Source organism: Polypterus senegalus, chromosome 4, assembly GCF_016835505.1.
Source record: "Polypterus senegalus isolate Bchr_013 chromosome 4, ASM1683550v1, whole genome shotgun sequence".
NCBI lineage: Eukaryota > Metazoa > Chordata > Cladistia > Polypteriformes > Polypteridae > Polypterus > Polypterus senegalus.
In genome coordinates, this window is record NC_053157.1 from 98,029,904 (window position 1) to 98,049,395 (window position 19,492).

The 19,492-nt window shown below is 37.5% G+C and overlaps 1 protein-coding gene across 3 annotated transcripts in view; it reads right to left on the reverse strand.

Moving 5' to 3' along the window:
- aga (aspartylglucosaminidase) overlaps positions 1-19,492 on the reverse strand; it is a 167,865-nt gene that overhangs the window by 115,450 nt on the left and 32,923 nt on the right. For all 3 annotated transcript variants that reach the window (XM_039751064.1, XM_039751065.1, XM_039751066.1), the window contains exon 4: positions 4,651-4,763. In XM_039751064.1, the coding sequence (XP_039606998.1) occupies positions 4,651-4,763 (113 nt within the window). The remainder of the gene's footprint in view (positions 1-4,650; positions 4,764-19,492) is intronic.

The following is a 19,492-nucleotide window of genomic DNA, read 5'->3' on the forward strand; positions in this document are numbered from 1 at the left end:
CCAATAGCATCCCTTGTATGAAATCAACTGGGCAATCAAACTGAGGAAGCATGTAACCTAAATTAAAAGATCCATTGTCCGCAGAAAGCGGCGAACCAGCGAAAAATCCATGATATATATTTAGATATGCTTACATTTAAAATCCGCGATAGAGTGAAAACGCGAAAGTCAAAGCGCGATATAGCGAGGGATTACTGTATATAAAACCATTCTAGAGTTCCTCCCTTTCAAAGATCCAAGAGTACAGTGGGAAAAGGATCTCTCACTCAACATGTCAGAAAAAGTGGAAGGTAGCAATGTGGGGAATTCACTCCAGCTCCATATGTGCAAAGCATACAATTATTCGACTCAAAATTATATATCGAGCACATGTGTCTCACTAAAAATTGTCCCAAATGTTTCCAGGGCAAGATTCAACCTGTGAACGTTGCAATGAAGTTCCATCCTCCCTGGGTCTTGCGTTTTGGGTCTGCACCAAATTAACATCATTCTGGACAAAAATCTTTAAATGCCTTTCAGACAGCCTTGGTGTCACAATTCTTCCTAACCCATTAACAGTTGTGTTTGAAGTACTCCCAGATGGGCTTAAAGTGGAGAAGGACAAACAAACTGTGATTGCCTTTACTACACTATTGGCACATAGAATAGGAGAGTTAGGAGTCTTCCAGTTGAGCAAGGTAAGTCTAAGTCAGTGGGTAACTGATGTTATATACTATTTGAAACTGGACAAAATCTAATTCCTACTTAGAGGATCTGTGCAGAACTTTTTCAAAACTTGCCTGGATCTAATCAATAACATTTTAGAATAAGCTTTTAAAGCACTGATGAAGCAGATTATCTCCCATTTTTCTTTATTCACTTATTAATTCATCTATTTACTTATTTTTACTAGCTTTAAGTTTTACACTCTGCTGGCTTCACTCTCTTTCTCAAGGGTGGGCTTGATTTGTTTTCAATCTTATTTTTGTAAAAATTGATTTATTTGTATGGAATCTGTGTGATTTCAATAAAATCAATAAAACAATTAAAAAAAAAAGTAAAAGTAATACTTTTGTGATTATTTCACTTCAAATACTTAAACCAAAACTTACACATTCAAGAGAAATGTGAAGCACATTTGGCAGCAAGTAAAATTATATGCAAGAGCATGCTTCAAAATTGCTAGAATACACATTTATATGAAAACATATATTGCACATTTAGCAAGCAAAAATGAATCTGCAGCTTTTTGCGACAGGAGGCGGCTCCAGCACTGAATGTTTCTGTCGAGGAGTTTTCAGAATGACTGATTTCATAATTTAACTGGCCATATCAATGTCATTTATAGGATTGTATGTTGATCCTATGGCATAATTTGTATTTTATAGAGTCAGCCTCTAATGAGCTCGGTAGTGAAGTGATTCACCCCTGAGCATCTATGACATTTGGGAGCCTAAAAGGACATTATCTACTATCACTGATACAGCATTGGAGAAATGCATTTTATTTGGATTATTGTACGGAAAAAAAAACCTTGATTGCATGAAGGCCCCAAAATCGCTTTAGCTCAAGTGATATGTTTCCAATCTTCTGATATGCCAATGCCTTAGCAGGATTCTCTACAGTGCCAAAACTGATGCCAGATGCAAAAAAAAAAAATAAAACAACATTGATGCAAATCAGTTGTTCAATGGTGAGTGAGTTGACTTGAAATTTATGAGTTCAACTAAATGTAGGTTTCACAAATCATTGTTGTTTAATTTCATAAAGTGAGTAAGAAATATCTGACATAAAAATATGAGCCCCAATCATGCTCAGATGTATAATAGCACATCTGAAAAATTTTGGATGTTCACAAAAAAAGTTGTTAACTCTGTAATAAACACATTTTGATCCCATTAAGCAGTGAATTAAAGCTGTTTAGTACGTCATTTGCTTAATAATGGAATTGTCAAACTTTCAGTGCTGCACACTGCCCCTGAGCAGGACAGAACCTGGACTGCAGGTTTTGCAGTACTGTAGTAGGAATAGAACAATGTATAGAGCAATGAGGAACAGGAGCAGCATTTTGACTTCTCAAGTTACCGGTTGGCCGCACGACAAGATGGTACAGAAAATGAAGGCGTGGAAGAGGCACCAGCCACAGACTCATCTCCCAACTCATCTAAGGTAATGAAATTGTTTCCAGTCTGCAGGGCCCACATTGAAGGACTGTGAGGAGAGTCTGTCAGCTGGTACATTTGCCTCCTTGGTCAAATTGCCAGTGTTCAGATGTGCAGGGTATAGAGCAGACTGTGTCATTTGCTTTTGCTCCAGGTAAGTGAAATAATCTACTGCTGTGTTCCTTTCAAACATTGTTTTCTTCAGCAACTGAACCTGTACTTGAAGCAGTTCATCCTCATGTATCTACTGGAGAAGGGAAATATGTCCTCCAACTTTATAATCCTTTGATTTAGAATCCCAATTGTGAACCACTGTATCTATCTGTTGAGGTAACTAGTAGCATAATATATAGCTTGTCTTCTTTATAGCACTGACATAATCATCAAGTCATTCAAAATGTGTTTAATTAGAATTTTTTGTATGAAAACCTGATATAGAAATGATATTAGACAGACTGGAAAAGTTAAACACACACACAAAATCAATTAATTGGTATTGGCAATTAAGCACTGTTTCATTGTTAAATATATCAGCAAGCACTTGTAGGTTTTAATCATTTTTAATCATTAATTTCTCTACAGCTTTTTTTTTTCTGTTAAAGCATACAGTTACCATTTTTATACAGGTGTGTTCTTCTTGAGGTGTAATTATAAATATGGATTACCATTTTAATAATGCAGTACTTAGTTCTTAAGAACACTTATACTGTATGACACATAGCAAAAAAGATAAAAACAATAAAAATCTTCAAAATAGCCACAAATGTATCAAATGTTCATCAGTTGTTTATCTGGAAAACACAAGACCAACATGCTTAACAAGTTTATAAATAAGACATTTTGTTGTTAAGTTAATTTCAAATTTGTCTTTATTTTATTTTTCTTTTTCCAGTTGAAAAGCTGAAGAACTAAAAACAGGCCTGCAGTCTAAACTGAAACAGAATCTGTTTTAATTAAAGAACAAAAAAAAGGTCTGAATTAAGGTAGCTTTTCTTGCCATCTGTTTAACTGCAAAGGACGACTTATCCGATTTCTTTTTCTCAGTTTATTACTCAACTTTCTTTAATGTAACAGCTAATACTCTAATCATCTCTCACCTTTTTGTTAAAAAAAGAAAAAAGAAACCTTGAATTGCTTTGTTTACACTACAGGAATTTCACTGCAAAAAAAGATGTGCCCTGGCTCAGTTACTGTAATACTTAGTGTAAAGGAGCACAGCAACTAAAGTATCGAAAAGCCTAAAAAAGCAGGGGCTGAAAAGATAATTTTTTGTGAAAATCACCTGATTAAGATCGGCGGCCAATCGATCGGAACATCGCTATCACAAGGTGATGGTGGTCTTTTCATTTTTTTTAATTATTAATTTTTTTTTTATTTTACAAAAAAATACACAAGCTTTTAGGTAAATATTGACCAATGCTTAATGACTATATCTCAACAGCCTGCCCTGAATTGTGACAAATTGCATACTGTGGAACAGTGACATAAATGTGAATGAGAATACAGGGAGTATTACAAATGTGTCTAGGACAGACCCACTCAAGAGCTGGTTTCAACATTTTTCCTTATGCCTGATATTGCTAAGTTACACTTCAGCTCCTAAGACGCTGTTCTAGAATAAAAGGGTTCAAGAATGGATAAACAGATACAATCAATTATTTATTTTTTAATTCTATTTAAAACAGGACACTTTGTACTAATTACAATAGTTATATTATAGCATTGAGTTGTCAGATACATGACCATTTATTAATTAATCCTTGCACTGTAAACACAGCCACTATGAAGATTGCTAGCATATTGTATTTAGATTGCTAGCATATTGTATTTGGTATACAATATGGATAAACATGCTGGCATTCATTAGTTAATGGTATTTCTTATTTATAATTCATTTTGAATCTATGTGCTACATATTGTTGTTTCTATAATTATGCTTATATTAAAGAAGGTTCTAGCCAGTTCCAGACAGATTCTGTTATAGTCCAAGTTCCACATACACATGAATGCTTCAAAATGTTATAATTTTAGTCAAAAATGATAAATTTGTAGCTTTTGCTGATGAAAGTAGTACACATGCATTACAACAACAAATAATTACATCTTGCAGAAACTGTCTATAGCTTCTTGTCATCGGTCTGCTGTACCTAATTCAGTTTTTGCCAGGGAATGCACTCTCCACAGAGAAGACAATGCCATAAAAAACAGGTTACAGCTGCCTCAATTTCTGAGTCTGCTCTGACAGTGGTGATTTAACAGTTTCACAGAGTCAAAGCCATAGAGCGTGCTGTTGTGTTTGCCTGTCTGGTTAATATGAGTGGCACTTGGCACCTTGTGAGATTTTCTCTGACCCTCATCAGATTATAATAACCAGAGCACACTGGAGCAGTTTTTAAAAATTATTTTTTAATGCAAATGAACATGTGATAAACATACTTCTGGATAAATGCAAACCAAATAAAATAATTTGAAGACAAATGTTCCCAAATACAATTAAATTCATACTTACCTGCCAAAAGTTTGGCTGGCAGTTCTTATTGAGCCAATTTGCGAATATAGATAGTGATGTGTTAGTTTCTAAATCCTCAGAAATAAAACCCATATTTTGAGCAAAAAGGGAGGCTAAAAATAAAAAACAGCAAAAATTAACTTCACACAACAAACATAGCAAACACATTTGAATACCTTTTTATGTGCAGTACCTAAGAAAAAATAATTTAGATCTGGATTCCAATACTAATATAGTATGACTTTCAGCTAAACAATTAGAATAATTAATATTTGAACAGAATAAAACTACATTTGAGAATTTCAGTCTCATTAAAAATCAAAGACTTCTTGCAGTTTAAAGATTACACAGCTTACCCTAACATCTCAATCAAATGACACATTGTCCTTTATTGTTTCAATTAACACAGATTTTTTCATTTTTATAAAACAAACTATTTATTTAAATTGTTGCATTTTACATATTTACTACCTTCTTGTATGAGTTTTCCCTGGCTTTTCTCTGACAACTCACAAATGTTAAGGATACATTATTGAATTGTGCATTCATTCACTCACATTTTCTCACCTAAATTGATCACAAAGATAATGCAGATAGACCTCTACTAATCCACCTTCCTATAATCCAGTTACTTCACTAATCCAACATAAATTTCAAAATGTTCAGGTCACTGCACCCACATACTGCACTCTGTTTTGGTTGTGCTATATCTGTTTATGTGTTGCCACACTCCTGTAAGCACAGGCAAGTACCAACTTTTCTTTCTTACATTGACAGATATGCACACTTTATGACCACATCTGGTTCTGAGCAGGCGGTTGTAAAGCAATTTTTGTCATTAATATGACCCACATAATTCATGCAAATATCATTCTACACTAGTAAGTTTGCACATTTTTTGATAAATTCTTCAACTGCTTTCACATCCAAACTTACAGCATCAGCAGTCACTTTTAAATTGTTCAATATAAAATACTTCTTAAGCACTTAAACCATCCTGAGGTGGTAAAGTCCACATCATAGTCAGATGCAAATTTTCTATACCCAATATGGGTCCTGAGTCTCACCACTTCATTAATCTATTTATAGGTTTGTGTGACATGATTTACACAGTGGAAACTCTGAGAACAGCCTGGCTGCAATTTGCAGCAACACATGGTGCTTCTACTACACTACACCCACTACAAGAAAGGGCTATCTGATAGATGTCATTACTCCTGAGTAAGATTATACTCCCATAATCACAGTCTTACCTGTGCCTGTATGTTGCATTAGCTACTTTATTAAAAATTTTTCCTGCCTTTTATTAAATGTTCCTTTTTATTGCAGGTATTCAACTTGTACAGATTAATCTGATATTTTAAAGGTGGCATATGACATTTACCTATTGTTTACCTGTACCCTTTATACACATTTTACCTTTGCCTATACAGTACAGAAAATTACTTTATTTAAAATTTTAATGTTTCTATTTCCTTTATTATCCAACTTGTACTGATTTACTTGATATTGTATGATGAGGGGTTTAGCTACTATTTACAAGTGATCATTCTGTGATCCACCATTTTCACAAATCCGGCACTCCTCTGGTACCCGAGGTGCTGGATTAGTGAAGGTCTACCTGTAGTGATAAAGAGTTATTTTACATCCTGAATAACTTTGGACATAACCAGCATGTACGAAAGTCAACACATAATAAGGTACATTTTTTGGACCTGATTATTTCAGAGTTAATATTAACTGATGTTGCTCTTTCTGGTCACTACTGTGTTTTCTTTAAATTGATGATTCCTGCTGACAGAGGAGTTAGAAACAGACGTAATCAGAAAGTGATGTATCATTGTTATGGTGTATAAAATCTGCATTTTATTCTGTATTATATTTTGCTCAAACCCAACAAGATAAATCCAGATGTAGGAGGCATTATAATAAAAAGACATATCCTCTTTTGAATACCTCACTGATATAACAGTTAAAGCCTGAGAAAGAAAGCCTCAGGCTATTGATTACTTTACGATTGAACATCTGGGACATCAATGGGGTTTACAGCCCAAGAAAGGAAGCATGATCTGATACCTCAGGTTCTTTATTACTTTTACGAATGGACATCTGGAACATCAAGGGGATTTACAGCCTGAGAAAGGAAGAACTGATGCAATCTCAAAGAACTTTATTACCTGGGGAGCAAAATTCATCCATCATATTAACAGCCAGCCAATCAGGTGCATGGTACATTCATGTGCTGTGAAACCACAGCATGGAACTTTATAATAAATATGCCTCATTTTTAAGCAACGTCAGAAGCAGAAGAAGAAGAGAAACAGTGACGACGGAAGAGCCACGTCAGAGAATACAACAAAGACACGTGTAACCAGTTTTCATCCGATCGTCAGTTAACAGCATTCTCATGAACATCGTTTGCTAAATCAACCGCCGCCTGGGACTTTCATCCTTGACATCACTGATTCCTTTCAGTAAGCTTTTTAAAGACTATTTTATCCAGACTTTACTATCGAACTTATTTTCTATTACTTATTATTTGTTTTTAAATAAAAGTAACTTGTTTTCATCTTTCTATGCTTTGTCTTAATATCTAGAGTGATTGAAGTAATAAGGTAGATTTCTAAGAGCACCTGAAGCAGCTAGAGATTTTGCCATTTAGCTCTACGCTGCAGGGTTTTAAGGCTGAGAGCGAGGGCGCCGCTCGAAAGTTAGGCAATGCGAGAAGGTGTTCTTGGCTAATAAATGGCCTATAGTCAAGGATACTGAGTCTTTGTATGTTTTAATATTTTCTTGGAGACCAAAAGTAATATTTAGGTCTGTGGTCTATTTAAAACATCGCATGTTGTCCGTGCCGATAGTAAATAAGTCTCTTGATGTGCTGAGAGAGTGACAAGTTGTGTTATACCTAAAGCATTTGTGTGGTTCTTTTACTTTTAAGTGCTAAAAGTTAGCCAACTGTGTGTGTGTCATTCATAGGGCACTGTTGTGGTTAGGGTCTGAGTGTATGTGTATCTGTGTATGCGTGTGTGTTATTATTTAGGGTGCGGGAGTAGACCAATCCAATAACGAACTTGATAAAGAAAAGGGTAACTAAAAAATAGTCGATAATACATTTTGGCGCTGCGAGCAGGGTATTTGGAGTGATCATGTCACGCACCCCGTTTGTATGGAAATTTTCTAATCTAAATGTCAAGGAAGGATCGTCTGCAGGCGGCGACAATGCTGTAATGGCAGGCTGGCATTCAGCCGGCAGATGGCAGCCTGTAGCGACGGCATTTTCTAAGTTCTCTAGTCCAGTAATGTGGCCCGCTGTAGTAGCGGAACCGTCTCCGGAAAATATTGCAGAGGCAATAGCTAGTTTAAAATTAGCTGATAAAAAGGAAAGCGTACAAAAAGCTACAGGTTTGGTAGGTTGGATACTTTTAACTGCTTTAGAAACTTTAGAGGCAGAGATAGAAGAATTCAGGAGGATTTTAAATCGGATTGGGTTAGAGCATTCATTGACACATGAATGTCTTAAAACATCAGAAACAAGTGATGCATGGCAAAAGAAATGTGAGAGTTTGGCATGTAGAGTAATAACAGCTAAAAGAAAGACAACACAGAAAAAGAAACCAAGCAATATTCCTACAGCTAAAGTACATGCTTTTGTTGCAGGAACTTGGGATCCTGCAACATGGGATGGGAATATTGAGGATACTGATGATGATTGGATAGAGGAATGGGAGCAAGAGGAAAAAGAATTAAGCACAGTTGAGGAACAGAATAGTTTTTCCCCAGTACATAATTCCATGTGTAATCAAGAATGAAAGAAAGTACCCAGTTATAGAAGAAAGAATACAACAGACTAGAGGGGGACATGCAAAAGCCTCACGTACTGTGCGAGATTTTACACAGGGTGAACTCCTAGATATAGGCAGACAGTATAGACAGAAACCGGGAGAGCGCATACTAACATGGCTCCTCAGAGTATGGGATGAAGGAGGAGAATCTGTGCAGTTAAGACAAAGAGAAGTGGGGCATCTTGGGGCTCTTACTACAAATCCTAAACTACGTAATGTGCTTAGAGGGATGGCTTCTGAAGACATGAGACCTCTCACAGACTGGCTTGCTAGTGGAATACGTGTGGCATGGCAAGATCGTAGTGATCTACCTTTAGAGGATAGGTCTTGGAAAGATATTAGGAAGCTACACAGCTTGTTAGGGAAATGGGAATTCAGGCAGCTTTATATGAGTTAATTGCAGATATTTCAGAACCTTTTGAAGGACCAGATATGCAGCAGATGACTCCTGGGATGAAGAATAGATTAATCAAACAAGCACCCCCTTTTCTAAAGGGTGTATTGATTACTAGTCTTGGGGGAGAACAGATAGTGTCAGTCTGGGAAGTGGTATCATTACTAGGTCAGATAGAGGAGTATGAGTATGGAAGTAGTAGTAGTAGTACTAAAATCAGAGAGCTGAAAAAGAAAGTGGGTCCCTGGAGACCTGAAAGAAAACAAATGTGGTATGATTTAATAAATGCAGGGATATCTAGACAGGAGATACATGGTTTGCCTACTTTAAAACTTTATGAGATGTGGGGTAAGATTTTGAAGAAAGGTGAACAACAGGAAGAAAAGCCCAGTGCTCCACCTTTAGAAGTAGAACAAAAGCAGTGGCCAGTAAAGGAAGGTTTAGATAATAAAACAAAGGAGAAGCGGTTGCCAGTTCTGGGCAAGGGATGGAAAACCCCTGAGCCTAGAGATTGAAGGGAAGGCGGGTCCCCTGCAGCAGAGGTAAGGGCAGTAATGGTGGGGGATCGGCGCCATATACACCTCTGACAATTTTCTGGAGAAAGGGACAAGTACAGCGTGTTTTAGCTTTAATTGATACAGGAGCAGAAGTAACTTTGATTCATGGTAACCCAGATAATTTTGAAGGCGAATGTGTAACTGTTACAGGTTATGGAGGTAGTGAAATTCTGGCCAAAATAGTACAGTTGAGGCTTGCAATTGGAAATAGTACTCCCTTTAAAGCTCCTGTGTTGATCAGTGCTGTAGAGGAATATATTTTAGGGATAGACATTTTACAAGGGCAAACTATAAAGACTGAGTGGGGAATTTTTAGTTTTGGAATTAGGTCTTTGGTTATACCTACTCCTGATTTCCCAGTTAATTGTAGACAGTACAGACTGCCAGGAGGCCATAAAGAAATTGGAGAAACGATTCAGGAACTACTTAAAGTGGGTATTATACGGCCAGCCATAAGCCCATTTAACTCTCCAGTGTGGCCTGTAAAAAAAAAGGATGGGAGTTGGCGCATGACAGTGGACAATCGTGCACTAAATGCAAAAGCCCCACCACTTACTGCTGCTGTTCCTGACATTGTCACCATCACAGAACAAATAATGGAAACAGCAGGGGATTGGCATGTTGTTATAGATTTGGCAAATGCTTTTTTCTCCATTCCAATAGCAGCTGAGTCACAAGACCAGTTTGCTTTTACCTGGCAAGACAGACAGTATACTTTTCAGGTCCTACCTCAGGGTTATCTCCATAGTCCGACTCTATGCCATGGTTTAGTAGCTAGGGATTTAGCTAACTGTAAAACACTGGAGAGAATTACGTATTTCCATTATGTAGATGACATCCTACTAACTGGAGACAATGAAGAGAAGCTAGCTGAGGTATTAGATGAACTTATAAAGTACATGCGTAGCAGAGGATGGGCAATAAATGATGATAAAGTGCAGGGACCTGCACGAGAAGTGAAATTTTTAGGTGCAATGTGGCTTGGGCCTGAAAGGAAAATTCCACAAAAAGTGATTGAAAGTATTTTAAAAGTTCCTGTACCTGTAAATAAGGGAGAGGCTCAGTCTTTTGTGGGACTGCTGGGGTATTGGCGTAATTTCATTCCTCATTTGGGATTGATACTTAGACCAATACACATATTGTAAAAAGAAAGCCATTTTAAATGGGGAGAAAGTCAGCAAATTGCTTTTGATAAGGCTAAAGAGGCTATTCAAGAGTATCAAGGCTTAGGGCCTGTGCAAGCAGGTGTTCCCTTTGAACTAGAGGCCAGTGAACAAGAAAATGTTGCAACTTGGAGCTTGTGGCAGAAAAGACAGGGGAAACGAGTTCCTATTGGCTTTTGGAGTAGACAAATGACTGTTTCGCAGCAGCGGTACAGCCAGTTAGAAAAGCAGCTTTTAGCAGCTTACTGGGCCCTTCTACATACAGAACGAATAACTAAAGATGCTCAAATAACTTTGAGAACTGGTTTACCCATCCAGGGATGGGCCAGAGATGATACACAGGGGGGTAGGACAGGAGCAGCTCAAAATCAGACTTTGTGTAAATGGAAGTGGTATTTACAGGCAAGAGCTAAATTAGAAGGGAAAGAACCTAGTGCACTGCATGGTGCTATGGCTGGCACGGTTCAGTTTGAAGATCCGGTTGATCTTCCCCAGATACCACCTCTTGAACCATCACCCTTTTGTGAAGCTCCTGCGTTTTCTGATCTGTCTGTTGAACAAAAAGCCAATTCATGGTTTACAGATGGGGCAGCTCAGTTACATAAAGGAATAAGAAAGTGGAAAGCAGTGGCTTACCATCCAGTTTCTAACACTCAACATGTAGAAGAAGGGGATGGAAAATCTAGCCAGTGGGCTGAGTTGCGAGCTGTGGCTATGGTGCTTGAAAGACAGACAGAAAGGCCTATTGTAATTTATACTGACAGCTGGGCAGTTTTTCCAAGGCCTTGTTACGTGGGCACCAAAATGGAGAGAAGATAGGTAGCAAATATTTGGGAAGCCTATTTGGGGTGGTGAAGAGCTGTGGGAGTCGCTATGGGAAAATGGACAAAGAGGAGGTGTTCTGATAGGGCATGTAAGTGCACATATAAAAAAAGGAAAAGAGGAACATGAGTTTAATAACAAGGCAGATGCCATTGCCTCAGATATTAGAGCAGTAAGTACAGAGGACAGAGAACTCATGCAAGCATTAGCGGCTTGGGGTCATCAGACCTCAGGGCATTTAGGTATTAAAGCATCAGTAGAATGGTGTAGGAAGAGAAGTGCCCCGTTACTGAAAATCAAATGAAACAAGCAATTGAACAATGCGAAACATGTGCTATAGTCAGACAATGGCCATTACAAAAAATATCAGGAGGGTCATTACACCAAGGTGAGAAGGCATGCGCAGTATGGCAGATTGACTATGTAGGGCCATTAAGATCAGAACAGAACAAAAGATATCTTATGACTGCGGTGGACACGTACACAGGCATCATGCAGGCGTACCCTGTACAAAGAGCCACACAAGCTAACACAATTAAATCACTTTCCTGTTTGGTGCAAGTGTATGGTATACCTGATGAAATTCAGTCAGACAACGGTACACATTTTACAGGTCAGGAAGTGCAGAAGTGGGCTAAGGAAAGAGGTATTATGTGGTTGTTCCATATTCCATATCATCCACGTGGAGCAGGGCTAATTGAGCGTATGAATGGTTTGTTAAAACAACAACTTAGAACTCTAACAGAGGTGTCTAACATGAAAGGTTAGTCAAAATATTTACAACAGGCTCTTTTCTGTTTAAATAACCACCTTTAGCTAACAGCACTCCTATTGGGAGATTAACAGGAAGCAATCAGAAAGAGAACTCTTTACTTGTGAAGCTTCAACAAACCAATGCCAATGTTATAGTAGAACAACAGGAAAATAAATTGAAAGTTTTTCAGCTGTAGAATGGAGTCTGGGAGCTAATCTAGGCAAGAAAATTAACCTCGGACTAAGTGGTAATCTTCCAAAAGAAGTAGTTATGAATATACAGTTGTATAATAATCTAACTCTATTAGAGCCGATAGAAACAGGAGAAAGATGGAGTATGTTAATCAGAGCAACTGAAAATGTTAAAATAAATAAAGGAGATTTTATTGCTTCAATCACTTTAGAAAAGACTGATAAAGTAACAGTTATTTTGATACCATATGTATCTACACCTGGTAGAAAGGTCTGGATTAATAGTCCAGGAAAAGCACCCAGAAAAGGGAAATAATAGCAGTGGGTCAAGGAGATACAAGATTGGTTATAATTGATGGACAGAAGCTGCCTTGTTATCTTCCTCTCTACAGACTTGCCCACAGAGCAGACTAGCAGTGACCGGAACCAAAAGGAAAAAGAAGAAGATCGGAAGCAAAAGGAATAAGGAGGTCTATTTGAGGTTTCCATAAGGGTAACTCCACAATTTATAGATTAAAATGGAGTACACAATTTATTACATTCTTTTGACAGTCATAGTGGGTATTCATAGTGTAGAAATTCAAGGTAACTGGACACAAATAAATTTCCAGCATGCAAGTCTCTGATTATGGACTAATTGCTCAATAAATAATATACAGACTATGAGGAAAGAAATTGTTGAAGGAATATCAATTATGCAGGTAAAAGACATTTTTTGCCAAGTAACAGAGATCCCTAAAAAAGAGCAGGATTTTATAATAATAAAAGACCAAGAATGTACACTAAATTGTAAAGGTGGGGTATTAAAAGGTTGGGGAGTTGCTAGGTATAGAGATATTAATAAGCCAGAAGACTCCACATGTAATATAGAATCCACTGAAAATGCATGTTGGTGGGGGTGGAAACAGAGCTGTGAAAGAAGGGGAATCAAACAGACACTGTTATGTCCACTATTGACTGTTATTCCCATACAGGAAACATTTAATGCTACACTGCTCAGACGATGGAGATTATGTAAGCCAGTTAGAATACCTCAAATGCTAGTTACAGTGCTAGTCCATATAAATGTTAGTGGTTACAGCATACCTTTCCAAAATAAAGCTGAATGTAAAGCTAACTGGTCAGAATTTTGGCCCATCCCTGAAAATAATATAAAGATAAAACAACAAAAGAGGAGTCTTTGGGACGGTATAAATTCTCTGTTAGGATTAGGAGGAATAGGCTTAGGAGTAGTTAACACTATTGACACAGAACAGATATATAGCAAACTATCAGATCTTTCAAGTGAGCAGATGCAGTTAGTTGAAACACAATCTCGTGGGCTCCTATAATTGGAAAAGTAACCAATTCTAGTATAAATCTTATAAGGAAAAACACAGAAGCCCTGCTGCATTTGTCAGCTGTAACAAAAGAACAGGACCAATGGACAGACTCTGAATTAAGTTGTCTAGCACAGTGTGTTGCCTCAGCACTGCAGTATCTAAATTGGAAGATACTTATGATGGGCAAACAACCCGGCCAATGGGCTAACCAGTTCAATGTGTCAAAGGAGTATTGGGTGAAACCCATTGCCTTCACATGTTACACACGGAATAAGGACGAAGGTTGTATAGCAACAATGCAATTGGGCCCCACAGAGGGACACAAGGATACTTGGTGCCCCATGGAAGTGCTGCCAATATATACTGGTAAGGGATGGTGGCAGTCAGAGTTACACCATGGGTGGATAAACAGCCAAGGTGACCTAGTCGATCCTCAAATGTGTGAGAATTGGCCACAAGGGTTAGTTTGTGAACATAGTTTTATACAGGGACATGCTTGCACACATTTTGGAAAAGGAGATTGCCATTGGAACTTGTTAAATGTTACATTTCAAATCTTTGAAATAAATAGTACAGCTGCATGTGTGTTAACGAATGGTCAGACAGTATGGTCAAACTTACAAATAGATAATGGACCAGGGGTGCTTTGCAGAAACAACATAAAGTGGGTTATAGATATTAATGAGGATAGAACATATCCACTTATACAAAATGTAGAATGGGATTGGACAGGTTTAGTGGAAGGGGTGGAGTTACCTCACCTGGAACCTCCAGATTTAAATGACCAATTATAAGAAGACCATACAAAGATTACAAGAAGAAGAAGCAAAAACCAACAATATGGTTTCAAAAATCATCACTCGAATAGAACAAGATCGGATTGATGTGCTTCGGATAGCTTCTGAAATTCAAACATCCTTAAATCATCATTGGTGGGATTTCTTTGGTAATTGGTCACCTACAGCGAGCAATGTACTAAACAAACTTTCTCATCCAATTGTGATATTAATAGTATGTATGCTAATTCTGCTTCTAATTCAAATTTATTTATGCATCAAACTAAGGAGACTTTGGTTTAAAGTACACAATGCTTATGTGTCCATAAGACCAATAATATGGAGGAAGTAACAATATCCAGTAAATCTGCCCTGTCCCTGGTAGTGTATGACATGGGAGTTGTACACGTAAGTGGCATTGGTGGGGAAGAGCGAATGTACCTATTAAGCCAGCCAGGTGGGGGTTAGATTTACTGAACTACTTACGTATGTTCAGCATAAAGACTTGAAACCAGGACCCTCTGCTAAACGGACAAAACTTTATCATTACAATCACAAAGCATTACAAATAAGACAAGTATTCATCTTTGTTATTATGGAAAATTTGAGTATCTTTCATTACTTGATTTAAAAGGGGGTTCCGCCTTATGGGTGTAATATTTAGTGGTAACCTGCTGGACGGGATGACACTTGATACCTCATATAGGTTGTCCCAATATATTCTAGACGGTATTGGTGGCAGTCGGATATCTCTACTCCTTGAATAAATTAAGTAAAAAAAAAAAGCAAAACAAAACTTTTTGATAAGGCTTAATTTGTGAAGAAGTTCCTTCCTATGATTGTTCGTTTAATCATTTAGATTCTTAAATATTGTTTTTGTATTGAATGTATTTTTGTTTTCCTAATACATGTACTGTATTTTAGGGGTCCAGGGGTGGAATGAACAGTTAGAATGGTAAAAAAAAGTTTTTTTATTATTTTATCCTTCTAGTTCTTAGTGAGCCAAATCTGTTTGGGGAATTGAAAGTACCTGACTATAGGAAGTGAATGAAAGGGTAAGGGAAGATAACACCAACTCGGAGAGCCAAGGGTTTGAAAAGACCACAATTCATCTTTAGTTTGTCTGACCAAAATAGGGGAGGAGTGTTATGGTGTATAAAATCTGCATTTTATTCTGTATTATATTTTGCTCAAACCCAACAAGATGAATCCAGATGTAGGAGGCATTATAATAAAAAGACATATCCTGTTTTGAATACCTCACTGATATAACAGTTAAAGCCTGAGAAAGAAAGCCTCAGGCTATTGATTACTTTACGATTGAACATCTGGGACATCAATGGGGTTTACAGCCCAAGAAAGGAAGCATGATCTGATACCTCAGGTTCTTTATTACTTTACGGATGGACATCTGGGACATCAAGGGGATTTACAGCCTGAGAAAGGAAGAACTGATGCAATCTCAAAGAACTTTATTACCTGGGGAGCAAAATTCATCCATCATATTGACAGCCAGCCAATCAGGTGCATGGAACATTCATGTGCTGTGAAACCACGGCATGGAACTTTATAATAAATATGCCTCATTTTTAAGCAACGTCAGAAGCAGAAGAAGAAGAGAAACAGTGACGACGGAAGAGCCACGTCAGAGAATACAACAGACACGTGTAACCAGTTTTCATCCGATCGTCAGTTAACAGCATTCTCATGAACATCGTTTGCTAAATCAACCGCCGCCTGAGACTTTCATCCTTGACATCACTGATTCCTTTCAGTAAGCTTTTTAAAGACTACTTTATCCAGACTTTACTATCAAACTTATTTTCTATTACTTATTATTTGTTTTTAAATAAAAGTAACTTGTTTTCATCTTTCTATGCTTTGTCTTAATATCTAGAGTGATTGAAGTAATAAGGTAGATTTCTAAGAGCACCTGAAGCAGCTAGAGATTTTGCCATTTAGCTCTACGCTGCAGGGTTTTAAGGCTGAGAGCGAGGCGCCTCGAAAGTTAGGGCAATGCGAGAAGGTGTTCTTGGCTAATAAATGGCCTATAGTCAAGGATACTGAGTCTTTGTATGTTTTAATATTTTCTTGGAGACCAAAAGTAATATTTAGGTCTGTGGTCTATTTAAAACATCGCATGTTGTCCGTGCCGATAGTAAATAAGTCTCTTGATGTGCTGAGAGAGTGACAAGTTGTGTTATACCTAAAGCATTTGTGTGGTTCTTTTACTTTTAAGTGCTAAAAGTTAGCCAACTGTGTGTGTGTCATTCATAGGGCACTGTTGTGGTTAGGGTCTGAGTGTATGTGTATCTGTGTATGCGTGTGTGTTATTATTTAGGGTGCGGGAGTAGACCAATCCAATAACGAACTTGATAAAGGGTAACTAAAAAATAGTCGATAATACAATCATCTAAAACATCTGTGCATTATTCACTCACGCTTTTACACTCACGCCATCCCTTCCTTCAGTTCCTGTCAATGACCTTGCAGACAATTTCAGTTTCAAAGTTATGAATTCAAAGTTATGAATGTTACTAATGGAACCCCAGGCCATCACACTACCTCCTCCATGTTTGACAGTTGGTGTCACACACTGAAGAACCATCCTTTCACCAACTAGATAATGTAAAAACACTCTGAGAGAGCCAAACATTTCAAATTTTGATTCATTGATCTATAAGATTATCTTCCAGTCTGCAGGAGTTCACAGCAGATAGATAGATAAAATAGATTAGATAGAACTCTTCTTTTCAGAGTTTCTTACATTTTCCAATTGCCTTTGGATTGTGTGGGAAACCATACTCACTGACACTTTGATTTTATTTTGCAGTTTCTCTAAATGAATGGCCTACTGTGTTGATCCCCTTCTTTTTGACACCCACTGTACACCCAACCTACCTGGAAAGGGGTCTCTCTTTGAACTGTCTTTCCCAAGGTTTCTTCCATTTTTTTCTACAAGGGTTTTTTTGGGAGCTTTTCCTCGTCTTCTTAGAGAGTCAAAGCTGCGGGGCTGTCAAGAGGCATGGCCTGTTAAAGCCCATTGCGGCACTTCTTGTGTGATTTTGGGCTATACAAAAATAAATTGTATTGTATTGTATTTCTAAGGGTAATTATGCTCTGCCTCATTTCATTTGTTAATTGCCATTTTCTTGCCATTATCACTGGAATTTACAACTTTTTACAGTGTAATATTGTCCAAGTAGTACTTCAGATAGTGTAGTAACAGTCTGTTCCAACTCTGCTTTAAGACAGACACAAGAGAAAGTAGGGTGAAATGACACCTTTTATTGGCTAACTAAATAGATTACAATCTATTGTAATCTATTTAGTTAGCCAATAAAGGGTGCAATTTCACCCTACTTTCTCCTGTATCAATCTATGGCTAACATGGTACAACACTCTACTGCTTAAGTGAGACAGTAATAAAAATTTGTGACACCTGTGCAAACTGTTTCAACTTGCAAGGCTCAATTTACTTTAATTTGCGCAGAACATCTGTAGGTTGTTACATATTAGTTGCTCCCTGAAGAAGGCCCATTTGTAATATTCTATAATTTCCTTTTTGCAGTTTTTATTAACCAAATAAGTTTAAACCTCTGTCAATTTACAACTTAACTTTTCACCATTTTAGATTAAATCAGCTGAAATGCAGTGAACAAACTTGAAAACTAGAAAAACTGAGGTGTTCTAAAACTTTTGACCGTTAGTGTGTATGTATATAGATACTATATATACACAGACAAAAGACACAAACAACACGAAACATAAAATAATAAAAGCTAGTTTAACTTTTTGTCTCCTGTAGAAAAAGGCACATAACTTATCCATTCTATCTCTTGACTTAGATAGAAATTTCCTCTCTTATAGGAAGAGGCACGCAACATATGAATCCTGCTTTTTCAGTTCATGAGGTTAAGATGGATATGTTTTCTAACTGGTTATGAAGTTTCCATTGCTGGAAAGTGGCATTCATTTGCTCACATCAGCTAGCATTTGCCCTGGCTCAGGGACCAGTCCCCACCGAACTGAATTCTTTATCTCCTGTTTGTGTGTGTGTGATGTGCTGCTTTGCCCTTTCCTTTTAGATGTAAGTTGAGAAATGTATAATAGGCAGAACTTATTCTTCAAAAGATTATTAAATTTAGTTACAGTTAACACCAATACTATAGTACATTACTGGTTTTGTCCCATCTAAAATACAGTCAATAGTTCTCAAATCAAAGTATACTTCTTTTTTGAGGTGAGCGATACTTGGTTCCTTTCATGTCATCTTTCTTCAGATATATGGAAGGATTTTTCAGGGTACTTTATTTTCTTTGTTGAAGGGGTCTCCTGCTTCACCTTTTGTCACACGTTCTGGTTGTGCGTGGTACAGCAGTCTTCTCTTTGGGGGTTTTACACAAAGTGTTCTTGCATACTAGCAAAGTTATGCCTGTTAAGTCAACTGGTGATCAGTCAGTGACTGTCATTAGCAAAGTGAATGTGTGGTTTAACATATGGTTTCTCTCCTTTGCTCCTGTCCTCGCCGTCACTGAGCAAGGTTGTGCAAACTCCAACACAGATGAGTATTCCACCTTTTCAGTTCAGCACAATTACCCTCTGGAGAAAAGGGATTGTTTCAACCTTTGCTACAGCCACACCCTATCAGCTATGGGTTCTGGTATGGGCAGCCAAGTTATGGCCAGGTCAAGCTGTAGCAAAGTGACAGAAGAGCAGTTTATTATAAGGGTTTTATTAGCAGTTTATTAAAAAGGTTTTTATAGGGAGGAATAAAGGTTGTGCTATTGGCTTTTTGAATGCACATACGCCTATCCTCTTGGTTGACTACTGGTGCAAAGTTCTGTTCATCAGTGTGATTACTCATTCTGGATTTATGATCCTTTGTTTAGAACTTGAGACCATTGTGTGCCTTAGACAGAGATGTCCCTGGCTGTTACATGGTCTGGAATCGATCATCTGATCATATAATGCCACAGACGCTACATTCTAAAGGGAGGCCCATTCTGGTAGACTGA